The sequence below is a fragment of the Primulina eburnea genome, chromosome 4, assembly GCF_022965805.1.
Source record: "Primulina eburnea isolate SZY01 chromosome 4, ASM2296580v1, whole genome shotgun sequence".
Taxonomy (NCBI): domain Eukaryota; kingdom Viridiplantae; phylum Streptophyta; class Magnoliopsida; order Lamiales; family Gesneriaceae; genus Primulina; species Primulina eburnea.
Genome location: NC_133104.1, coordinates 2,115,241 through 2,136,682, shown reverse-complemented (window position 1 = coordinate 2,136,682; position 21,442 = coordinate 2,115,241). Strand labels below are relative to the sequence as shown.

The 21,442-nt window shown below is 35.1% G+C and overlaps 1 protein-coding gene across 5 annotated transcripts; it reads left to right on the top strand.

Moving 5' to 3' along the window:
- The first annotated feature begins 15,834 nt into the window (after positions 1 to 15,834).
- LOC140830559 (transcription factor bHLH30-like) lies at positions 15,835 to 18,795 on the top strand. 5 transcript variants are annotated; one of them, XM_073193925.1, is made up of 4 exons: positions 15,835 to 15,959; positions 16,386 to 16,501; positions 16,616 to 16,846; positions 18,114 to 18,793. In XM_073193925.1, the coding sequence occupies exons 2-4, from the start codon at positions 16,388 to 16,390 to the stop codon at positions 18,597 to 18,599; spliced, it is 831 nt and encodes a 276-aa protein (XP_073050026.1). In that variant the 5' UTR covers positions 15,835 to 15,959; positions 16,386 to 16,387; the 3' UTR covers positions 18,600 to 18,793. The 5 variants fall into 5 exon arrangements, with proteins under 5 accessions (XP_073050026.1, XP_073050025.1, XP_073050028.1 ...); XM_073193926.1 differs by lacking the exon at positions 15,835 to 15,959 and adding an exon at positions 16,012 to 16,031 and having other exon boundaries at positions 18,114 to 18,795; XM_073193924.1 differs by having other exon boundaries at positions 15,836 to 15,959; positions 16,394 to 16,846; positions 18,114 to 18,786.
- Positions 18,796 to 21,442: the final 2,647 nt, after the last annotated feature.

The following is a 21,442-nucleotide window of genomic DNA, read 5'->3' as shown; positions in this document are numbered from 1 at the left end:
TGTAGTTAAGAAATAAATCAATTTTGAACCAAAAAATTTATGACAACATAATAGATGAAAAAAACATGTTAAAAAAAAATAATATTGCGTATTATGATATAATTCAAACACATTTTTTTAGATATTTTAAATTAGGTCTAACTAAGTGACATGAAACATATACATATACATTTGAAGGCGTATTTAAAGTAAAATATTAAGATCAAGAATCATTCATATTTAAATTTCAACGCAACACAATGAAGAAGAAATTGGAAAATTGTATGTGTAAACCTTTAAGTGTTATATAGTGATTATGTTGCTACTTCATGGTTTGCAATATATTGATACCATATAAAATATCAATATTTCTCAAAGAATAAATAAAAAGAAAAAATTCTCCATTCAGAAAAAGAAATACATGGAAAAAAAATTGTGTATAGTTCTCATTCTATTTTAATGGTGTGAGAACAATTCTAAAGCTTTGTAGACACAATAGATAAATTTTGTGCATTTTTAGTAAATTGGGACATTGAGCCGATTGCAGTTTATTTGTTATAATATTATCTCGATAGATTCCGAGGTGGCTAAGAGGTTGTTTTTGTCTATTTTTTTAGTTAACCTGGCTAACAAACTAATACATGAGATATATGATGGTAACATAGAGAACTACTATCCAAATAAATTCACTTAACCGAGTAGTGAAATTCAAATTGAATTATACAATATTTCATCAAATTAATTTTGTCTATTATAAGATGCTTATGAAATTTAAACAGTTGTATTATTAGATGTTAAAGAATGATATTTCAGGAATTTTGGTGTATGACAAATTAGAAATCAACCGCTGCTGGAAATTCTCAACCGCTAATTTTCAACCGCTTATTCTTTAGATTTCAGCCGCTTCATTTAAGAGACTTACTTATTGCTAAACGACATTCTCTGACCGGTTGAATGCATTCAAATTCTCGAAGTCAACGATCTCACATCAATTCCAAGGAGGATGTGCATTTATATCTCTTTCCCAGAAAGGACGTTCAGAGACAGTCTTCATAACCCATTGATGTATGCACAGTCGCCCAAAGGAGTAAACATCAAGTAAAGAGCTTCAAAATTATGATAAGCAAAAGGAAGTTTAAATGCGAGCATTTATTGCTCATAAATGAGAAAGTGACTCATCTGATTCAGAAGCTCAGGTTTACGATAACTGTACTTTTTGACCGTTACATCGTTCGGCTATATCATCTAAGAAGAATGCAAGCTATCAACGGGCAAGCTACACAACTCTAACACTGATTGAAAGAAGTCTTTCAGCTTGCCTTCACAGAGATTTTAGAGCGCCTTCACAGTTTACATTTTCATTATCGCTCTTCTGCACGCAGCTCCACAGTCACATATTTGATCATTAAGGATATTTTCGTGCTGCCAAAACAAACTATTGTTCTATCAATAACCTACGGTTATTTGATTAAAAGTTTGGAAATCTGGTGAACTGAGAGTTCTTAAATCCAGAAGTGTAAAGTGATCACTAGGAGTTCCAATTCAGGCAATGGAATAAGTCCTGATTGGATTGGGCTGTTACAAACGAATTGTAAAGTCAAAGTCTTTTAGTGGAATCCTTCCTACCAAAGGAAGAAGGAGTGACGTAGGAGTATTCAATCTCCGAACATCCATAAAAATACTGTGTCTCTTGTCTTGTGCAAAATGCTATCTGTTATTCAAATCCTTGTTGTTTAGACTGTCAAATCTTTAAGGAATATATGTCAAAAGAAAGTGAACCGTCTTCCGCACACCTTAGTAATTCACCTCTTTCGACCGTTTGAGAAAGGAATTTTTCGGACTGCCTAAAAACGGTTCAAAATACATTTTAAAGAAGAAATTGCGAAAGAGTTCATTCACTCCCCCCCCCTCTTAACTCTTTCTCGATCCTAACAATTGGTATCAGAGCGGGTTCTTCTCAAACATTGATATCTCTTGAATAATATGGCATCTTTCAACAAAATCCCTATGTTTTCCAAAGAAGATTATGATGATTGGAAAATTCGTATGCAGGCACATCTGGTGGCTCAGGATGACGATATGTGGTTTGTAATTACTGATGGACCAATGAAGATAATGAAAGCAAACACAGCTGTTGGTATAACTGAAGGTGCTCCTCAAATGATAGAGAAACACAGATCTGAATGGACCGCTGAAGATAAGAAGAAAGCAAACTTAGACAACGTTGCAAAAGATATTCTCTATAAAACTCTGGATAAGAACATGTTCGCCAAAATCAAGACTTGCACCACTGCAAAAAAAATATGGGAAAAACTCACTCAACTGTGCGAAGGAAATGATCAGACCAAAGAGAACAAACTGACAGTGGCTATTCAAAAATTCGACAATGCAAAGATGAAGCCAGGAGAAACTCTTGCAGAATTTGATGAGCGATTCAGCAGCATTATCATCGAACTCACCTCACTTGGAAAAGAGTACTCCAACAGAGAAATTGCTTTAAAAGTCATGAGAGCTCTTCCCAGAGAATGGGATGTGAAAACTATAGCCATGCGAGAATCCAAAGATCTAAACAAACTGGAACTACATGATCTATTTGCTGATCTCAAAGCATATGAATTTGAGCTAGGGATACGAACCGAAGAAGAGCCGTCTACAACCCAACAAACAAAGGCCCTGGCAGCGGCTACAGTGACTCTTCCGGTCGAAGAGTCCACAAGTAAGAAATCGGCTGAGCAACTAAGCAATGAAGCCATGTCTCTATTTGTTAAAAAATTTGGTAAATTTATGCGCAAAAATCAGTCTCAAATGAATAAACCTTATTTTAAAAAGGACCATACTGAGGATGGTCAAGGTTGTTTTAACTGTGGAAAGAAGGGACATTTTATTGCAGAATGCAATAAGCCAAAGAAGGATGAAAAGAAACAGGAGAATAGAAGACGGTTCAAAAACGACAAGAAATTCATCAAGAAAAAGAATCAGAAAGTTTTGGTTGCAGAAGAAGACAAAGGCAAATGGGCTGACACAGAGTCAGAAAAGTCTTCCTCTGAAGAATCTTCGAGTGAAAGTGAAGACGAAAGAGTTGAATGTCTTATGGCCAAGGAAGATCAAGAAGCTACTGATGAAATGGTATTTGATTTTAATTCTGAAGAATTTACACGAGAAGATCTTGTTACAGCACTTAACGACATGGTAAATGAGTTCAAAGGACTATATATGAAATTCAATGAAGCTGATGCAGAAAAGAAAGACTTGAAAAACAAATTAACCCTCTCCAGCTGTTCGCAACACAAAGAGGTTGAAAGTTTGAAAGTCAAGCTAAGTCTGATAGCAGCTGAGAATGATGATTTACGAAGATTGTTCCATGCTACATTAAAAGAAAACAAACGGTTATTAAGTACTATCAACATGTGGAACAAGTCCTCTGCTTCTCTTGATAAGATACATGAAATGCAGAAACCAGCCGGAGACAGAACTTGGCTAGGTTACGGCATAAATGATTGTAATACTTCAGAAGCTTCAACTCAACCGTTGCTAGAAAAAGACAGTTTAAGATCAATTAAATTTGTCAGATCTAGTTCGGTATATGAACATGATGAGCCTAAAGTTCAAGGCATTCAAAATATAAATCTTGAGAATAATGGGAGGCGATGTGGTTTGGGTTATGTTCAGAGTGATAAATCCAAACAATATTGGCGCAAACCCAGGCCAAATCCAACCCGTTACGAAGGGTCAACCAGATATCACTCAAGAATCAGACCTAACAATTACTACAATTGCCGACCAGTTCAAAAGAGGTATAGATTGAATGATGATAATCAAAGGCCCAAACAACATATACTGCATTCACCAGAGTATGCTTTCGATCATGATTACCCTGGAACACATCACGAAAAATCCGCAAGGATAATTCAAGTGTGGGTTCCTAAGGGTCTAATTAACCCTGGACCCAAATAAAAGGGGTATCAATCTTTCATTGTCAGGAACTAAAGAAGAAAAACATAGAAAAGTCATCATGGTTCCTAGACAGTGGATGCTCAAGACATATGACAGGAAATAAAGATCTTTTGTCAGAAATTGTAGATCTCAAAGGACCAACAATCACTTTCGGTTACAACTCCAAAGGTAAAGCTATGGGATAAGGGTAAGATTACTCATGGCAAAATCATCATCAAAGATGTTCTTTTAGTAGAAAACTTATGCTACAATCTGATCAGTATAAGTCAACTTTGTGACAATGGGTACACGGTTGAATTTCATAAAGAAAAATGCATGGTTAAAACTAATGCAGGTTTTACAGTGTTGACTGGTTATCATAGTCAAAATACCTATAGAGTAGAATGGAATGATCAAAATTTAAATGCATCTACCTGTTTCGTCGCTTTAAATGGAAATAAAAATTGGCTATGGCATAAAAGGCTAAATCATCTAAATTTCAAATCCATTGCTACCATTAGTAAGCTTAAGCTAGTATCTGGATTACATAATGTTGATTTTGCCAAAGATAAAGTATGCAATGCTTGTCAGCTTGGAAAACAGGTTCGATCAACTTTCAAAAGTAAGGGAAGAAACTCTTCAACTAGATGTCTAAACCTTCTTCATATGGATCTATTTGGACCAATCCCGATAATGAGATTAGGGGGAAAGAAATACACTCTGGTCGTCATTGATGACTATTCTAGATTTACCTGGGTACTATTTCTTGGCTCCAAAGATCAAACTGCTGATCATTTAATCAAGCTGCTCAAGAGACTTCACAATGAGAAAAGGGAAAACATCAACAGAATCAGAAGTAATAGAGGAACTGAATTTCTGAACAAATATCTAGCATCCTATCTTGAAAATCATGGGATTAAACACGAGCTATCAGCTGCAAGATCGCCTCAACAAAATGGAGTAGCAGAAAGAAGAAACCGCACACTGAAAGAAGCAGCTAGAACCATGCTGGCTGAATCCGGTATCTCGCAAAGATTTTGGGCTGAAGCCATTAACACAGCTTGCTTTACTCAGAATCGATCTATGATTAATAAAAATCATGAAAAGACTCCATATGAAATATGGACCGGCAAAGTGCCAGAAGTGGGGTATTTTCGCATCTTTGGCTGTAAGTGTTTTATTCACATAAATGGCAAAATACATCTTACTGCATTTGATGTAAAGGCTGAAAACGGCATCTTTCTGGGATACTCAGCAGTAAGTAAAGCATATAGAGTATATAATCAAAAATCTCTCACTGTCGAAGAATCCATACATATTGTTTTTGATGAATCATCTATATGTCATGACAATAGCAATAGCAACAAGCATAATCTGTCAAATATTTTGAAGCTGCTAACCTTGAAGCTAGCAATGATGATGATGAAATAGACATACGAAGAACATGTGAAACAATCTCTAAAGAGAATCCAACCGGTCAAGAAAACTGTACAACAAACAAATGATCCAGAGAACAACTATCAACCGCAGAATACACCACTGGCAGAAGAGGGTACAGAACAAGAAAATGACATCATTCAACCAACCGAGGAAGATCAATATGGGCCATGTCTCCGGTGGAAAAAGGATCACCCACTCGAACTGGTCATTGGTAACCCTACTGCTCCTCTTAGAACTAGAAATCAAATGATAAGTGAATTTTTGCAGGCTGCTTTCGTTTCTCAAATTGAACCTAAGAAAATTGATGATGCTCTTCTAGATACAAACTGGATAGAGGCCATGCAAGAAGAACTTAATCAGTTTGAAAGAAACAAAGTATGGCACTTAGTATCTCGACCTAATGATGCTAATATAATTGGAACTAGATGGGTTTATAGAAACAAAATGAATGAAAGTGGTTTAATCATAAGAAATAGGGCCCGTCTAGTGGCTCAAGGATATAGACAGGAGGAAGGAATAGACTTTGATGAATCTTTTGCCTCTGTTGCTAGATTAGAAGCCATTAGAATATTTCTAGCGTTTGCAGCATTTAAAAACTTCAAAGTATATCAAATGGATGTTAAATCTGCCTTTCTGAATGGTATGTTAAATGAGGAAGTTTATGTAGAACAACCACCCGGTTTTGTTAATCACATATTTCCTGATTATGTTTACAAATTAGATAAAGCTTTATATGGACTGAAACAAGCCCCAAGAGCATGGTATGATACACTAACCAAATTTCTGCTCGATCATGGATTTTCTATTGGTACAATCGATAAAACCTTATTTACATTCTCCAAAAATGATCATTTACTGTTTGTTCAAATATATGTAGATGATATTATTTTCGAATCAACTAATACTAAGCTGTGTGAAAGATTTTAAAAGATGATGCAGGAACAATTTGAAATGAGTATGATGGGCGAATTAAACTATTTTTTAGGACTGCAAGTCAAGCAGTCTGAAAATGGTATCTTCATTAATCAAGCCAAATATACTCGAGATATGTTAAAGAAATTCGGGATGGAAAATTGTTCTCCGGCCAGCACTCCAATGAGTTCATCAATTAAATTGGATAAAGACGAAGGGGGAATTTCGGTGGATACAAAAATGTATAGAGGACTAATTGGGTCTCTACTATATCTAACCGCAAGTCGACCGGACATTATGTTTGCTGTATGCCTATGTGCACGGTTTCAAGCCAATCCTATGCAATCTCATTTTATTGCCTCTAAATGTATACTCAAATATTTGAAAGGAACTGCAAATGTGGGTCTTTGGTATCCCAAAGATTCAAGCTTTAACCTTGTAGGTTACTCAGATGCAGATTATGCTGGATGCAAAATTGATCGAAAAAGCACAAGCGGTTCATGCCAATTTTTAGGGGAAAGACTTATTTCTTGGGCAAGCAAGAAGCAAACGTCTATCGCTACATCAACCGCTGAAGCAGAATATTTAGCAGCTGGGAGTTGTTGCGCTCAAATGTTATGGATTCAGCAACAGTTAAAGGATTATGGAATTCAAGCGGCTGAATCTCCTATATTTTGCGACAACACCAGTGCAATAGCTATAACATACAATCCTGTCATGCATTCTCGGACAAAACATATCGATATTCGACACCATTTCATTCGAGAGCATGTAATGAAGAAAGATATACGGCTTGAGTATGTTCATACTGATCAACAGACGGCTGATATTTTTACAAAACCATTACCCGAGGCTAAGTTCTCCCATTTTCGCAATATGCTTGGCTTGACTGATTTATCATGACGTGTTTATTTATTGTGAATTTTCAGGTTAAGTTTGCAGAAAATAAAAAGAACAAGACAAGCATCTGGAAGTAAAATAAAATAGTATTTCATTAGAAAGGAAAGTTCAGTACATCAACAGAGGCGGAGACGAACACTCCTAATCTCTTTATTTACGTACAACCTCCAAAGGTCTAACCATCCAGTCAACCCTCCTACGGCAATACGTGAGAACTCCTCTGAGATGGCTACCTTATTCAGAGCTTTCCTCTCCTTAAGCAGCATGAGAAGATAAACGCCGTCATCAGAAAAGACTCCAGCATTATCAGCGACGTGAAGCCGTCGCCGATATCTTCTCAATGCCGCCTTATTTCTGGAAGAGAGAACCTCTCCGCTCTCAAGGATGGACTGTAGTACTTGAACTTTTTCCCAAATGGCCAGAGACTTTTCATGCACTCTGTCCATAATAGTCTTCTTTCTTGAAGCCAAGACATCCCTTTCAAACTCCTCCGCCAAATCTGGACTGCTATCTCTATTCATTTTTTTTTACTTAAAGTATAATACTCACATCTTTGCTGATACTTATAGATGAAGATCAAGCGTTAAGGGCTTATGTCATCATGACTCCGATGGGAAATGTGAAAAGTTCTACCATACGCAACCGTCGGTTTTACTCCCATTCATGCACGTGTTTAGGGGGAACATGGTTGAGAATGACTGTCATTATCTGTAACCGGTTCCACCTAATAACATTAATGATCCGGTTCATATTATGTGGACATAATTAATCCACGTCATTTTCGTAAACCACACTCTAGACCTTTTTCGACTGCCCCTATCTGTAGTGACGGTTATCCCCTTGAAATTTGAAAAAACACTCATTTTGCCGCCGTCCAAAATTTTTCAAATATTTTTTTTAAAAAAAAAAAAAAATTTACTCACAGTCCTCCACGTGGATATGTTAGTACACCCTTGAACCGGACATACATACACTCACTCAAATTTCATTGCTCTTCTTGCCACTTCATCGCAGCTTACAATACAGGAACAAAGTTACAGAATCCTTTCAAGAATTATCAAAATGGCTGCCTCCATCTCACAGAATACAGTGGCTATCAACTTTTCATCTATTTTCTCTATGCCCAACAAATCAATGAAGACCATGTTTCGTACACTTGAAGAATCGGGGCTTCGAACTTTTCTGAGATGTCGGCACTCATACTCTGAAATATTGCTGAAAGAATTCTTTGAAACTGCTCACATGAAGAATGGAGAAATTCTCTGCTCTGTTCAGGACAAACATTTTACTTTCACCCAGAAGGTGTTTGCTGAATTGTTTAAATTACCTACGACGGGTGTCACTGACTTCTCCACACTACCTGATGGAAATATTGATATCTGGCGTCAAACTTTCTCACTCACTGCCTCTCCTATCTCTCATCCGACTTGCCAAAAGAGAGATCTAAAGATTGAATATCGACTGTTAGCTGATATTGTGGCTAAAGGAATTCTTGCTAAAGCTGGTGCTTATGATAAGATTACTCTGGAAAAATTTCTTGTTATGGCAACCATCTCCTCTCAATTAGGAGTCAACTGGTCTGACATCCTCTTCAACATTCTGGTGGCCATGGTAAAGAAAGGCAACCAATCTCAAGGATATGCGGTTCAAATTTGCCACATGTTAATTTCTGTCGGTGCTCAACCAGTTGAGATGATTGAAGTTGGTAAAACCAAGCTGTTTTCATGGGTATCGGTCGACAAATTTATCTCGAAAAACAAACCGACAGATGAAGAATTCGTCCAAATCAAAACGGAAACTGGGGTTGAATTTGTGAAACAAAAGAAAGCAATTGCCTCCACTCCCAAGGAAACTAAGAGAAAGCTGGTTCTGAAATCCAGTTCTGATGAAGAAACTAAGGATGACATTCCGGTTTCACAGGTGTTCAAAAAGAAACGAACCGCTCCTGCCAAAGTAACGAAGATTAAGCTGATCAAGCATATCTCTGCACCACTTATTCCTGCACCTATCCCATCCGCTTCGATTTCAAAGTTAAAAGGTATTCAGATTACAGAAAAAGATATCCAATCATCTTATTCAGGAGTTCCGATCATTCTGTCATCAGACAAAGGCAAACAGGTTATGAGTACCAATCCTCCGCAAAACCATGCAGTTCATACGGCGATCGTTCTCACAAGTCAGCGTGTTTGTGAAGCTGTTGAGTCCAAAATCAAGAAGTTTGATAAATGGGTAAAGTATCGCACTGCTGTCTCTTTTGAGTCACTCATCGAAACGGGGAAGATAAAGACTGCTGCAAAGCTTGAACGGTCCATTTTGGAATGGGCAGAAACAAGAGACATTCCAACCGCTCTTCAAAGACGGGGTTTCATAGAAATTCAAATGAAAGAGAGCACTCTTCGACTTATCATCCAGTTGAAGAGGAAAAATTTTGATCCATCCAGTCCTACAGCTCAAGATGACTCTGCAGTCATCTCTCAACTTGAAATGGATGCTCTGTCTCTTGCTACATCAGTCGCTTTCATGCGAAATTCGCTCAATCTTCCAGACAGTGCCGAACAGAATAAATTTGATTCTTTGATGGACATTCATGATGACTTTAGCACAGAACCAGTTCCAACAACTGCTTCTCAGAAGGCTTCCTCGTCACAACCTTGCACTAGTTCCAAACTCACTACACCAGGCATTTCGACCACAGCTCAGCTGGAGCTAAAACTCATTCAGGACACTCAACCGTCAGATCAACAGGTAGCCTCTTCCACTTGTCAAGATGTTTTATCTACTCCACATGATAAATCTGCAGGACCTAAGGTTATCGTTGAACCAAATCAATCAACTCATGAAGACACGGTTCCTACACCATCTGACCCAGTTCTGAACGAAGACTCTTCCTTTCCCGTACAACAATGTGGTCCAGATATTTCAATTGTCCCAGTTGTTTCGTCACCGCATTCCGATGCTGGCATCATTGCCTTTCAGCCCGTCATTGAGTCAGTCAAAGCTTCAGTTCTTTCAGTCGATGAAGCAGAACGATTTCTCTCTGACTTTGATGCTGCTCAACCATATCAGGACTCTATTGTATCTTCACTAGATCCTCTCCCGGTTGTTGCTCCCATGAAATTTCAAAAGCAGCCCTCAGCTTCTTTGACAGACATTCAGCCAGACGAGATAACCATCTCCTCAAAACCTTCTTCTGCTGATGACCAAATTGACAAACCAGAAGAATCCAAGCTCATTAGGTCAGCATCTTTTGTATCAAATGACGACATTGATAAATTTATTGAGAGTATCGCAGATGACCCCATTGCTATTGACCCCTCGCCATCTTCTGCCAAAGCAACTTCGTCCAAATTAATTGCTTTCAAGGGAAAACTTCTTGATGATCCCAAAGCACCTGAAGACAAAGACACTTTTGCACCTGAAGAAGAAGAAGTTGTCGAAGCAAACTTCCATCAGAATCTGCTTAACCGACTTCTCAATATGGATCAGTCTATCCTCGCTCTAAACCGCAAACAGTTTGATCTTAAAGAGGATCTACAGACTATCAAAAGCAGTATATCTAAGGATTTTGCTGCCATCACTTCAAAGGCCTCCACCATTCAGTCGTCTACTGTCAATATGTGCCTTGGTCTTTCATCTCAAATCACTCGTATTGAACAAAGGATGGATGCTCAAGGAGCTCAACTTACAGAAATTATGGACTTTCTAGTACATGGTGATGTCAAAAAGGGGGAAAGAGAGCAACAAAAGCTTATTCAAAAGGAACTGGCCGCTCTAAAGAAAAAGGAAACCAAACGATCAGAATCTAAGAAATAGCAATATTGTCTCTGAATTTGGCTAACAGAATTTCGGCTCAGTTTTATCATCACCAAAAAGGGGGAAATTGTTAAAGAATGATATTTCAGGAATTTTGGTGTATGACAAATTAGAAATCAACCGCTGCTGGAAATTCTCAACCGCTAATTTTCAACCGCTTATTCTTTAGATTTCAGCCGCTTCATTTAAGAGACTTACTTATTGCTAAACGACATTCTCTGACCGGTTGAATGCATTCAAATTCTCGAAGTCAACGATCTCAAATCAATTCCAAGGAAGATGTGCATTTATATCTCTTTCCCAGAAAGGACGTTCAGAGACAGTCTTCATAACCCATTGATGTATGCACAGTCGTCCAAAGGAGTAAACCTCAAGTAAAGAGCTTCAAAATTATGATAAGCAAAAGGAAGTTTAAATGCGAGCATTTATTGCTCATAAATGAGAAAGTGACTCATCTGATTCAGAAGCTCAGGTTTACGATAACTGTACTTTTTGACCGTTACATCATTCGGCTATATCATCTAAGAAGAATGCAAGCTATCAACGGGCAAGCTACACAACTCTAACACTGATTGAAAGAAGTCTTTCAGCTTGCCTTCACAGAGATTTTAGAGCGCCTTCACAGTTTACATTTTCATTATCGCTCTTCTGCACGCAGCTCCACAGTCACATATTTGATCATTAAGGATCTTTTCGTGCTACCAAAACAAACTACTGTTCTATCAATAACCTACGGTTATTTGATTAAAAGTTTGGAAATCTGGTGAACTGAGAGTTCTTAAATCCAGAAGTGTAAAGTGATCACTAGGAGTTCCAATTCAGGCAATGGAATAAGTCCTGATTGGATTGGGCTGTTACAAACGAATTGTAAAGTCAAAGTCTTTTAGTGGAATCCTTCCTACCAAAGGAAGAAGGGGTGACGTAGGAGTATTCAATCTCCGAACATCCATAAAAATACTGTGTCTCTTGTCTTGTGCAAAATGCTATCTGTTATTCAAATCCTTGTTGTTTAGACTGTCAAATCTTTAAGGAATATCTGTCAAAAGAAAGTGAACCGTCTTCCGCAAACCTTAGTGGTTCACCTCTTTCGACCGTTTGAGAAAGGAATTTTTCGGACTGCCTAAAAACGGTTCAAAATACATTTTAAAGAAGAAATTGCGAAAGAGTTCATTCACCCCCCCCCCCCCCTCTTAACTCTTTCTCGATCCTAACATTAGATGAGATATTGAATAAGACAAATACTTTGACATATATATTTGAATGATATCTCATATACATATTTTAATTACATTATTCATGTCCTTCTCAAGATTTTAAAATATAATAATTAATTTTGTATGTCGTTCTACAATAAATAAAATATTATAAAACAAAATGTAAACTTGATAGAATAAAATTTGTTTTGTTTATGAGATTGAAACTATATCATCCTCATATATGATGTGATACACACAATTATTGTTCCAAATTTTATAACAAATGACGAACGAAACGACTTTCCTAAATTGCGTCAAATTAAACGATGACATAGTTCTAAGATATAGTCATTTGAAAAGATTTTCAAGTTTTTTTCTCACACTGATTGAGAAATAATTGTTAAAAATTTATTAAGCTTATAACTATATGTTGATAATATTGATACTAAATATATAAAAATGATATTACAAATATCACGATGTTTGAATAAATTACAGCATCATTCATTGGTTATATTGTTAAAGAATATATAGGTTATACATACTTTTAGTCAAATGAAAACCAATCACGACTAAAAACAACATTTATTCTTATGAGTTATAGTTGATAATTGTCAAAAACTGAAAAATCATTCAACAATAAAATAAATATTTGGAAAATAAGATTATTGGATAAAAACAATGTAGAAAACCAAAAAAACATCCTGATAGGGAAGTAAACTACGAGCATGTCAGATCTCAGATGAGGATTTTAAATAACATAATAGATGTTAAAGACGATCATATACTTGATGAGTATACCAAAATGGTTATATGTATATCATAACAAACTACGACAAAGAGTTGTTGAATTATCAAAATCAACCAAGAAGTATATTGAAAAGTGTGTCATGTGGATAAGATAACTTCTCCAATTCATATACCGTCTATGGTCGTGATTTTTGACTTTGTGGTTTGATTTGTTTCAATTAGTAAATGCTATTAGCCATATTTTAATTCATTTAAATATTATCAAAATTTCGTACTCATATTTTCAGCAATTTAGTTGCTCACGTGCAACGCACGCGCATAGTCCTAGCGAGAAGGAATGAAAATTAACCAAGCTTCTTGGGATTCAGCTCAATATCACCTGTTTTTTTAACCTCAGTCCTATAAGCATGACAAAACCATGCTTGAAGATATATGATAATGAAACTTCGAATCTTGACGCACAAGTCGCCCACTAAAATGAACAGTGAAACCAAGCGCAAACTGTTTCAATCAATCTTCAAGTTGACTTTGCTGATGGAGCCTCATTTTGTCGTGCGATATTTCTTGTAGTCAAAGACAAGCAATTCCTAGTAAAAAAAAAGGAGAGGCATTTCTTTTTGTTCTATTAAGTCTGAAGCTTATAACTGTAATTAATCATGCAAGCTAAGAACATATATTGCCTCGAGTTATTAATTTAAACCTTATAGTACTCTTGAAACCAAGAGATCAATGTGGAATTAGATTGTTGGGATTGGCCTATATCACTCATTATCAGAAGTTTCCCAGTTTCAAATGGTAAGAGCACCATGTTGACTCTTTGCGGAGTATATCTATTCTGTTTCTTGATACCGTATTGTTTATGACAACGAGGCAGATCTCTTTCAGGAGGACGCAGGTTTTGAAATTTCTAATATTGTTAAGTATAGATGCATTAATTGTTTAGCTAAAAAAAAGGCCGAATGTGCACTGTGCGTTGAACCTGTGTAGCACGGTTGAGTGTTTAACATTGGTTCTTCGTTGCAGTGGTCCGTCTAGATTCGACTGGGATCAACATTCTCGAGCATGGATTTATAGCCGGCGAACTAGACAAGACTTAATCAAAGTGATGGAAACTGAGTTGGTTTCCCTTGATTGCAAAGAGACCTGAAGAAAATTACTACTATATTTCTGTTTAGTGACTCAACAAGCAGAAATGGGGCAGGACACAGCCACATTACTTCATCCACTAAGCATAAACCCTTGTGATTTAAGAATGTAATAACACCAAAATGTCTCCCTCACTGTGCAATCTCGAAAATACGTCATGACAGCGTGATATTGATGTCATCATGAACACATATTACCTCGGAAATGTGTGATAATTTAAATAACAAAATCAATAGTGCATAAAGAAAATGGGGACCAAAAGGGTTTGTCTTCTTTTTTTATCAGCCAATATGGAGTGCATTATATATGATGAGTTCGTCTCAATTGGAATGACTTCACACTCCAAAAACATAATAATAGTGTTGTGGTCATTGTCATTGGATTGGAACTAGGGGTGTGAAACCCGTTCCAACCGAAAAAATCGAAATCGAACAAATCAAATTTTATTCGATCAACCAAACCACCGATCAATGTTAGTCATTATAATCGATTAAACCGAACCGTATTTTTCTTAAAAAAAATAGGCTTTTATCTAAAAAAATTACACTATTTGTCTAGTTTTAATAATTTCAAACACTAGAATAAAACAATAAATATTGAATAACTATAATGGTATAATAATAAAATTAGATTTTGATCAAAGCCCGATTTTTTCTTATATTTTTAAAGCCCACTAAAAAATAAAACAGTATAAAATCCGGTTCAATAATAATTATATAGACAAATTATCGATTTAATTGGTTTAACAGATTTTTTACATTTAAAATCGAAACAGAACCTACTAACGGAAATTATTATTATTATTAAATATTTTTCCAAACCAATCGAACCAAAATTTTGATTTTGATCTGTTAAGTTAGTTTTCTTGATTGAACCTAGAATTTGTAAACCCCTAATTGAAACACATCACATGCATTAATCTCTGCGTCAGACAGATTTTGTCTCGTTTGTTTCCCATCTGACTTAATATTTTCTTTCTTAAAAACTAAAAGTATTGATAATAATTATAATAATAATAATATTCCATAAAAAAAACTGTACATATAGCTATTGCATGTGTACGTAGAGACAAAAACGGTAAGCAAAGCACAAAGCGAAGCTTGCGATGAGTGGAATTTAAATGTAGGGCAGTAGGGTAAGAGTGTGTTTCAACTTTCAAGACAATTATTCCATTGGGTTGGAGTGGAAATACCAATAGGTAATGGTAAAAGTTATAAAAAGTATATATAAATTTTTGAAAAAAATTATAGATTTCATTAAGTGATGAGGGATTCTAGATGTAATGAAATATATTGTATGTCATATCATTTTTTATATAAAACAAACTTAGCGTTAATTTGACTCTTATACAAACTAGCTTATAATTAAACTGCTAAAACCATTTTTACTTTCATCATCACAGACATAATTACGATTTTCTACTTTTTAATTCGGTTTCCATAATCTTTGTGTTGCTTGTTCTATTGTGTTCGTACAGGGGGGACTGAGAGAATTTATCCTCACCCAGAAGCTAAGAATCAAGAGTAGGTCTCTTGTGAGACGGTCTTATAGATTTTTAATCGTGAGACGAGTCAACCTTATTGCTCATATTTTACTATAAAAGTAATAATTTTGACGTAAAAATTAATATTTTTCAATAAATGACCCAAATAGAATTTATGTCTCACAAAATTGACATGTAAGACCGTCTCACAAGAGACCTGTTCGTAATTGATGAACATGTTTCTAAAATTTTGAAGTTCATAAGTGATGAACCCACCAAAGGAAAAGGTTGCATTCATGAGTGAGGACAGAGAAGGGAGAAAGAAAAAGGGCTCGAGGAGAAACGAGAAAAAAGTTTTAACTTAAGAGAGGAAAACAATCTTCCTCAGCTTGCATCACAAAACAAAGGTATGTCTATATTAGTACATCCCTTTCTTTATTTACTTCCTTTTGCTCCCCCCATGCCAAAGTAGATCCCAAGTAATTTCTTGATCCTTTCCCTTCGCATATTCTCTCTTTTTATCTTTGTTTATGTGAAAGAAAGATGGTGCGATCATGAGTCAACCCTAAAGTTGGTTTGAGTTGTGACCTAAATTGTAACTTTTGACAACAAAAGAATTAGATAATATATCTAAATCCAATTTACACAGTACTATAGCACATTTATAAACCGAGCTAAGGGTGTTCAATTTTTGAGGGGTTTGATATATTATGAATGACAAGAAGAAGAAAGACGAAAATCAAGAAAATATTAATTTATCTCAAGGGATGTATATTGTGTCTAATAACGTTTCTGAGGGTTTCAAAACTCAAGATCTATAATTTTTTTTCTAGAAATGCAGCAAGAAAATGGAACGGATGCATATACTGGAGTCGGAGGATCAACCCTAGCTTTTGCTAAGCTATCACAAGTCATGCCATGTATTTCTCCGGTTCACATTTTCAACCAGGTTGATGACTTTTCGGGCTCTGATATCGACCCGTTTCATCTCCACCCACCACCATCATTTGGCGGTTTTTTAAACGGGAGAGGTTCCAGCTTACAATTTGGATACTGTGGAGAGGTTTCGGACCGTCGAATGAGGCTTATTTCCGAATCTGTAACCCAAATGGTGCACCCCAACTCGGCCCCTTTTGGGCTGCAAGCCGATCTACAGAAAATGAATACTCGAGAAATCATGGATGCAAAGGCTCTTGCAGCCTCTAAAAGCCACAGTGAAGCTGAGAGGAGACGTAGAGAAAGGATCAATAATCATCTCGCTAAGCTCAGAAGCTTACTTCCTAACACCATCAAAGTAAGCATTTAAATCCCACATTTCGTTAACTCTTTCTATCTTTATTTATCGGATTTCATACAAATCTTGGAGCTTGATTCTATGTCATCTTTTGTGGGTTCAAAAAATTTTCAGACTATATATAACATGTCGCAAGATTCTAGTTAAAATACTTTGAGACACAGGTTTAGTTGGGGATATTTAATGTGACACAAAAAATGGAAGAATCTAGACAAAAAATGACACTTTTTTAGTACAGAAATCAGCATGATGAGTGGATGTAGTTTATGAGCATTAGCAATGCAGATATTTATATTTAGTGTAACTTCGTTCGGCATTCTGAATAGATGGTTAACATATGTCATATTAAATTATACATGTCCATTATCCGATCAATACATATACGAAGAACATGATTAATGAATATTACTGCAGAAGAAGACATTAAAAGAATGCAATAAATAAGTTTTTTTCTTTATGCGACACAAACTCGGTGTAGCAAGCAACTTGAACTAGTTTATGGCTTTGTGCTGCTTATGAATTCCCCGACGGAGTACTTCAATTTATCTTGGTTCAAATGCTACATTAATGGGTGATTTTAAAATTTATTTAATTCATCTTTTATATTGATGTAATTGATTCCCAATGGTAGTTCCAAGGGAAGGGAATATGGGGCGAGGAGAGGGAACAGGCGTCACATCTCTCAGTTTTATACGATAAAGAGAATCCTTGAACCAGTCCAAAAGCTTTGTCTGAAATTTCCTGCCGGATTTAATTTGCAGTCAAAAATTCTATGCAATGGATCTTAAAAGAAACGAAATTTAAAATAAAAATAAATCGGACAGACAAAGAAACATTCTTGTCAGTAATTCGGCTCATTCTCACACTTTATTATACCTACTATGCCTAGTTTCCCAACTCCAGCATCAACATTTACTTAGAAAAATGGAGAATCTCATTTTTAGTTTGTAATATAAAAGTTTTTTATCCATCAATTCACATATGTAGTCCATTATTTTTCAATTTTAATCATTTTTCATTAGATATTGACGTGACTCGACAATATCTAACATGAGGTCAGCAATTTGATTCTAATGAAAAATATGTGATATGGGATTTTCATTTTATCCGCTACATGCTAGTGTAAAATTTTTTAGCCGATACATATTCTGCTTCACTCATTGGATTCTTGTAACAGATTCTATAATAACAAAAGGTGGTACAAAGGTTACATGACAAACATCTATTCTGTAACTTTTATTTCAATATAATGTGTTGTGCTTTTTAGACAGACAAAGCTTCATTGTTAGCAGAAGTGGTCGAACAAGTGAAGGAGCTAAAACGCCAAACTTCCCTAATACAAGGAGCAACTCCAGTTCCATCCGAAACCGATGAAATAATAATTCATAATGCACCAGATAAAGATGGTAAACTAGTGATCAAAGCTTCGATCTGCTGCGAAGACCGGTCTGACCTCTTACCTGACCTAATCAAGACTCTAAAATCTTTGAGGTTAAGAACAGTAAAAGCCGAAATCACTACACTCGGAGGTCGAGTTAAGAATGTTCTATACATAACTTGTGAGGAAGATCATCAAGATTCAAAAAATGACAGCAGTGGTTTTGAGCAGCACCGTCAGCCATTATGCGTTAGCTCAATTCAAGAAGCACTTCAAGCAGTAATGAAGTGTAACGGCAATGGGTATGGTACTTCAGGGAGTACTGTTAAAGGGCAAAGAACAAATTTGAATATCCTTGAACACAGGTCCCTCTAAAAAATTTACTCTAAAAATTAACCTTTTTTTATTTTCCTTTTGTGTGTTTTTTGGGTTTTGAATAGTTTCCTTGATAGTTGTTCTATGAGGTATTTATGTAATATTATTGGAATGTGGATTCGAACTGGAGCGGGTTGAGTTTATACCGCACCCAAGTACATCATTATGGGAAATTGGCTAGCATAGTGGGCTTTATTTATTGGGCTTATAACTTTGTTGGACATGATTTATTTAATGATACTAACGATGGGCTTCAATAAATTAGTAATGAAATCTCAAGCCCAAATTTTAAACATATACTAAAAATGGCTATGGGTTAGGACGGTTAAACGATGACAATGAGTATATTGAGGCTCCGTTTGGTACGTGTGATAGGATAAATAAATTATTAATAATTAGAGTGATCAAAAAATGAAATATATGGATTAATAGTATGGTGATTTTAATGTTAAATAAAGTTTAGTGATATTATAATATTATTGTTTTTTTAAATAATTATAAATATTCTTAAAATAATTAAATAGATAATTAAATATTTATAATTATAATTTATGTTTATTAAAATTAATTTAAATATAATTATTAGAAATATATTTGAAAATATTACGGTACTCATTAAAAATAATAAATTAGATATTAATAAATATTTATTTTCATAAGAGATAAGAGGATAAAAATGTAATTTGTGGTGTGTTGATAATTTATCCCACTTAATTTGTTAGATTAATAATCAAATAATTAATCATAAAATTAGGTTTTAAACCGGGTCAAAATGATTATTAATATATCTTAAAATTTTAACCAAACATTAGATAAGTATGTGATTATTCATCTATCCTTATTTAATCACATCAACCAAACACACCCTGATAGTATTGTCGGGAAAATTCAATGGGCTTCCGTACAGTCAATGAGAGTTCTTTTTGCTACCTTATTGTCATTGGATTGCAATAGCTGACCAGAAGTAGTTTGAGAGTCATGTTGGACATATTTATCAGATGATATTTTCTACGGACAACGTAACTTGTTGAAACACCGAGGTAAACACCAAGTATCAATGTGATTTTTTTTACATTTTTATATTATTTTTAATGTTATTACTTCTTTTACAGAATTGCAATTAAACGATGATGAAATTAGAAATTATGCATTAGTGGAGATCGAGAAGATTTTGCGAAGTTCACGAAAGAATGTACATGATTTTTGTCAGTGTCATTTCCCAACAATCAGTATTTTTAGTCTTCACGAAACAAGTTACTACATGATGAGTTGCGGTTTGATAGAAGAATGGCTACAGTTAAATCAAACCAAGGTAGAGTGTCTTTGTATATGGTTACTGAGGTACTGGAAAAACATTCGTATGGAAGACTTTATCCATCATCCTTGAGATCGAAGAGAAAAATTATATTAAACGTGGCGTCTAGTGATATTGCATCTATTCTTCTGCTTGCTGCTCATTCTCGCTTTACAATTCCTTTCAATCCTAATGAATAGTAAACGTGCAATATCAAATAAGGGAGTCATCTTGTAGAACTTATTGTGAAATCCAAATTGATCATATAGGATAAGGCTCCAATGATGAACAAGTTTTTTTTTTTTGAATCATTATACAGAAGCATGCGTGACATAATCAGATTTGCAAATCCTTCAAGCTTTCACTTCTCTTTTGGACGAAAAACAGTTGTGTTCGGAGGAGATTTTTTGATAGATTAAGGACATTATACAAGATATTTTTCATGCCACTATTAATTCGATATTTGTGGAGGCACTACACAGTTATAAGATTGACTAATACTATGTGTCTTTATAATTTGGCTTCTGATGAAAGAGATGATGAAATTAAGAGATTTTTCATATTGGATTGCAAATACAAGAGACATAAGAATAAAGAATCAAAAGAAAGATATATGATTATTGGTATTCCAAATGAATTGTTGATTAAAGATTTCAAAGACCCTATCACAAAAATCGTAGAGAATACATATCCATTGATCGGTAGCACAGTAAGTGGTTCATCATTCTTTCAACTGAGAGCTATATTGGCAACGATTCCAGATGTTGTTCAGTCCATAAATTAATACATGATATTAATGAAAAATTTAGACGGAAGGTTGTATTAAGTTTTGATTCGGCGTGTTATTCAGACAGAAATGTTGATATGTTGAACTATGTCTATATTCCAGAATTCTTAAATTAAATTAGATGTTTTGGAGTTCCGAACCACAAGTTAAATTTGAAGGTTGGAACTCATGTTATGTTGTTGCAGGACATATATCATTATCTTGGATTATGCAACAGTATTAGATTGATTGTCACGAGGCTCGGAAACTATGTTTTTGAGGAAAAAAATATTTATGGGAGTAACGAGGGTCAAGAAATGCTTATTCCAAGAATGTCATTAACTCATCTGATCCAAGACTTCATTTCCAGTTCAAATCAAAACAATTTCCCTTAATTGTTTCAGATGCAATGACAATTAATAAAAGTCGGGGGCAATTATTATCACATTTGGGGCTTTATTTTGAGGAAACGCGTCTTCAGTAATGGTAAATTGTACATTGTTGTATCCAGAGTTACAAATCATAGGGTCTTAAAATTTCAATATGTGATAATAACAGCAACCAAAGAAACTCAACGACAAATTTTGTAATTACAAAAGTTTTTCAAAATTTTAATAATATTTTTTCACATTTGTTTTTGTTTTAATCAATATCAAGTTAGATTTTGTTTTATGTTTTAATTACAAACTCAAAATTTAATACTCTCAAACTTTTTATCATTATATTATACACCAAATATAATATGTGTAACGCATGAATGCAAAACTATTATATTAAAGATTG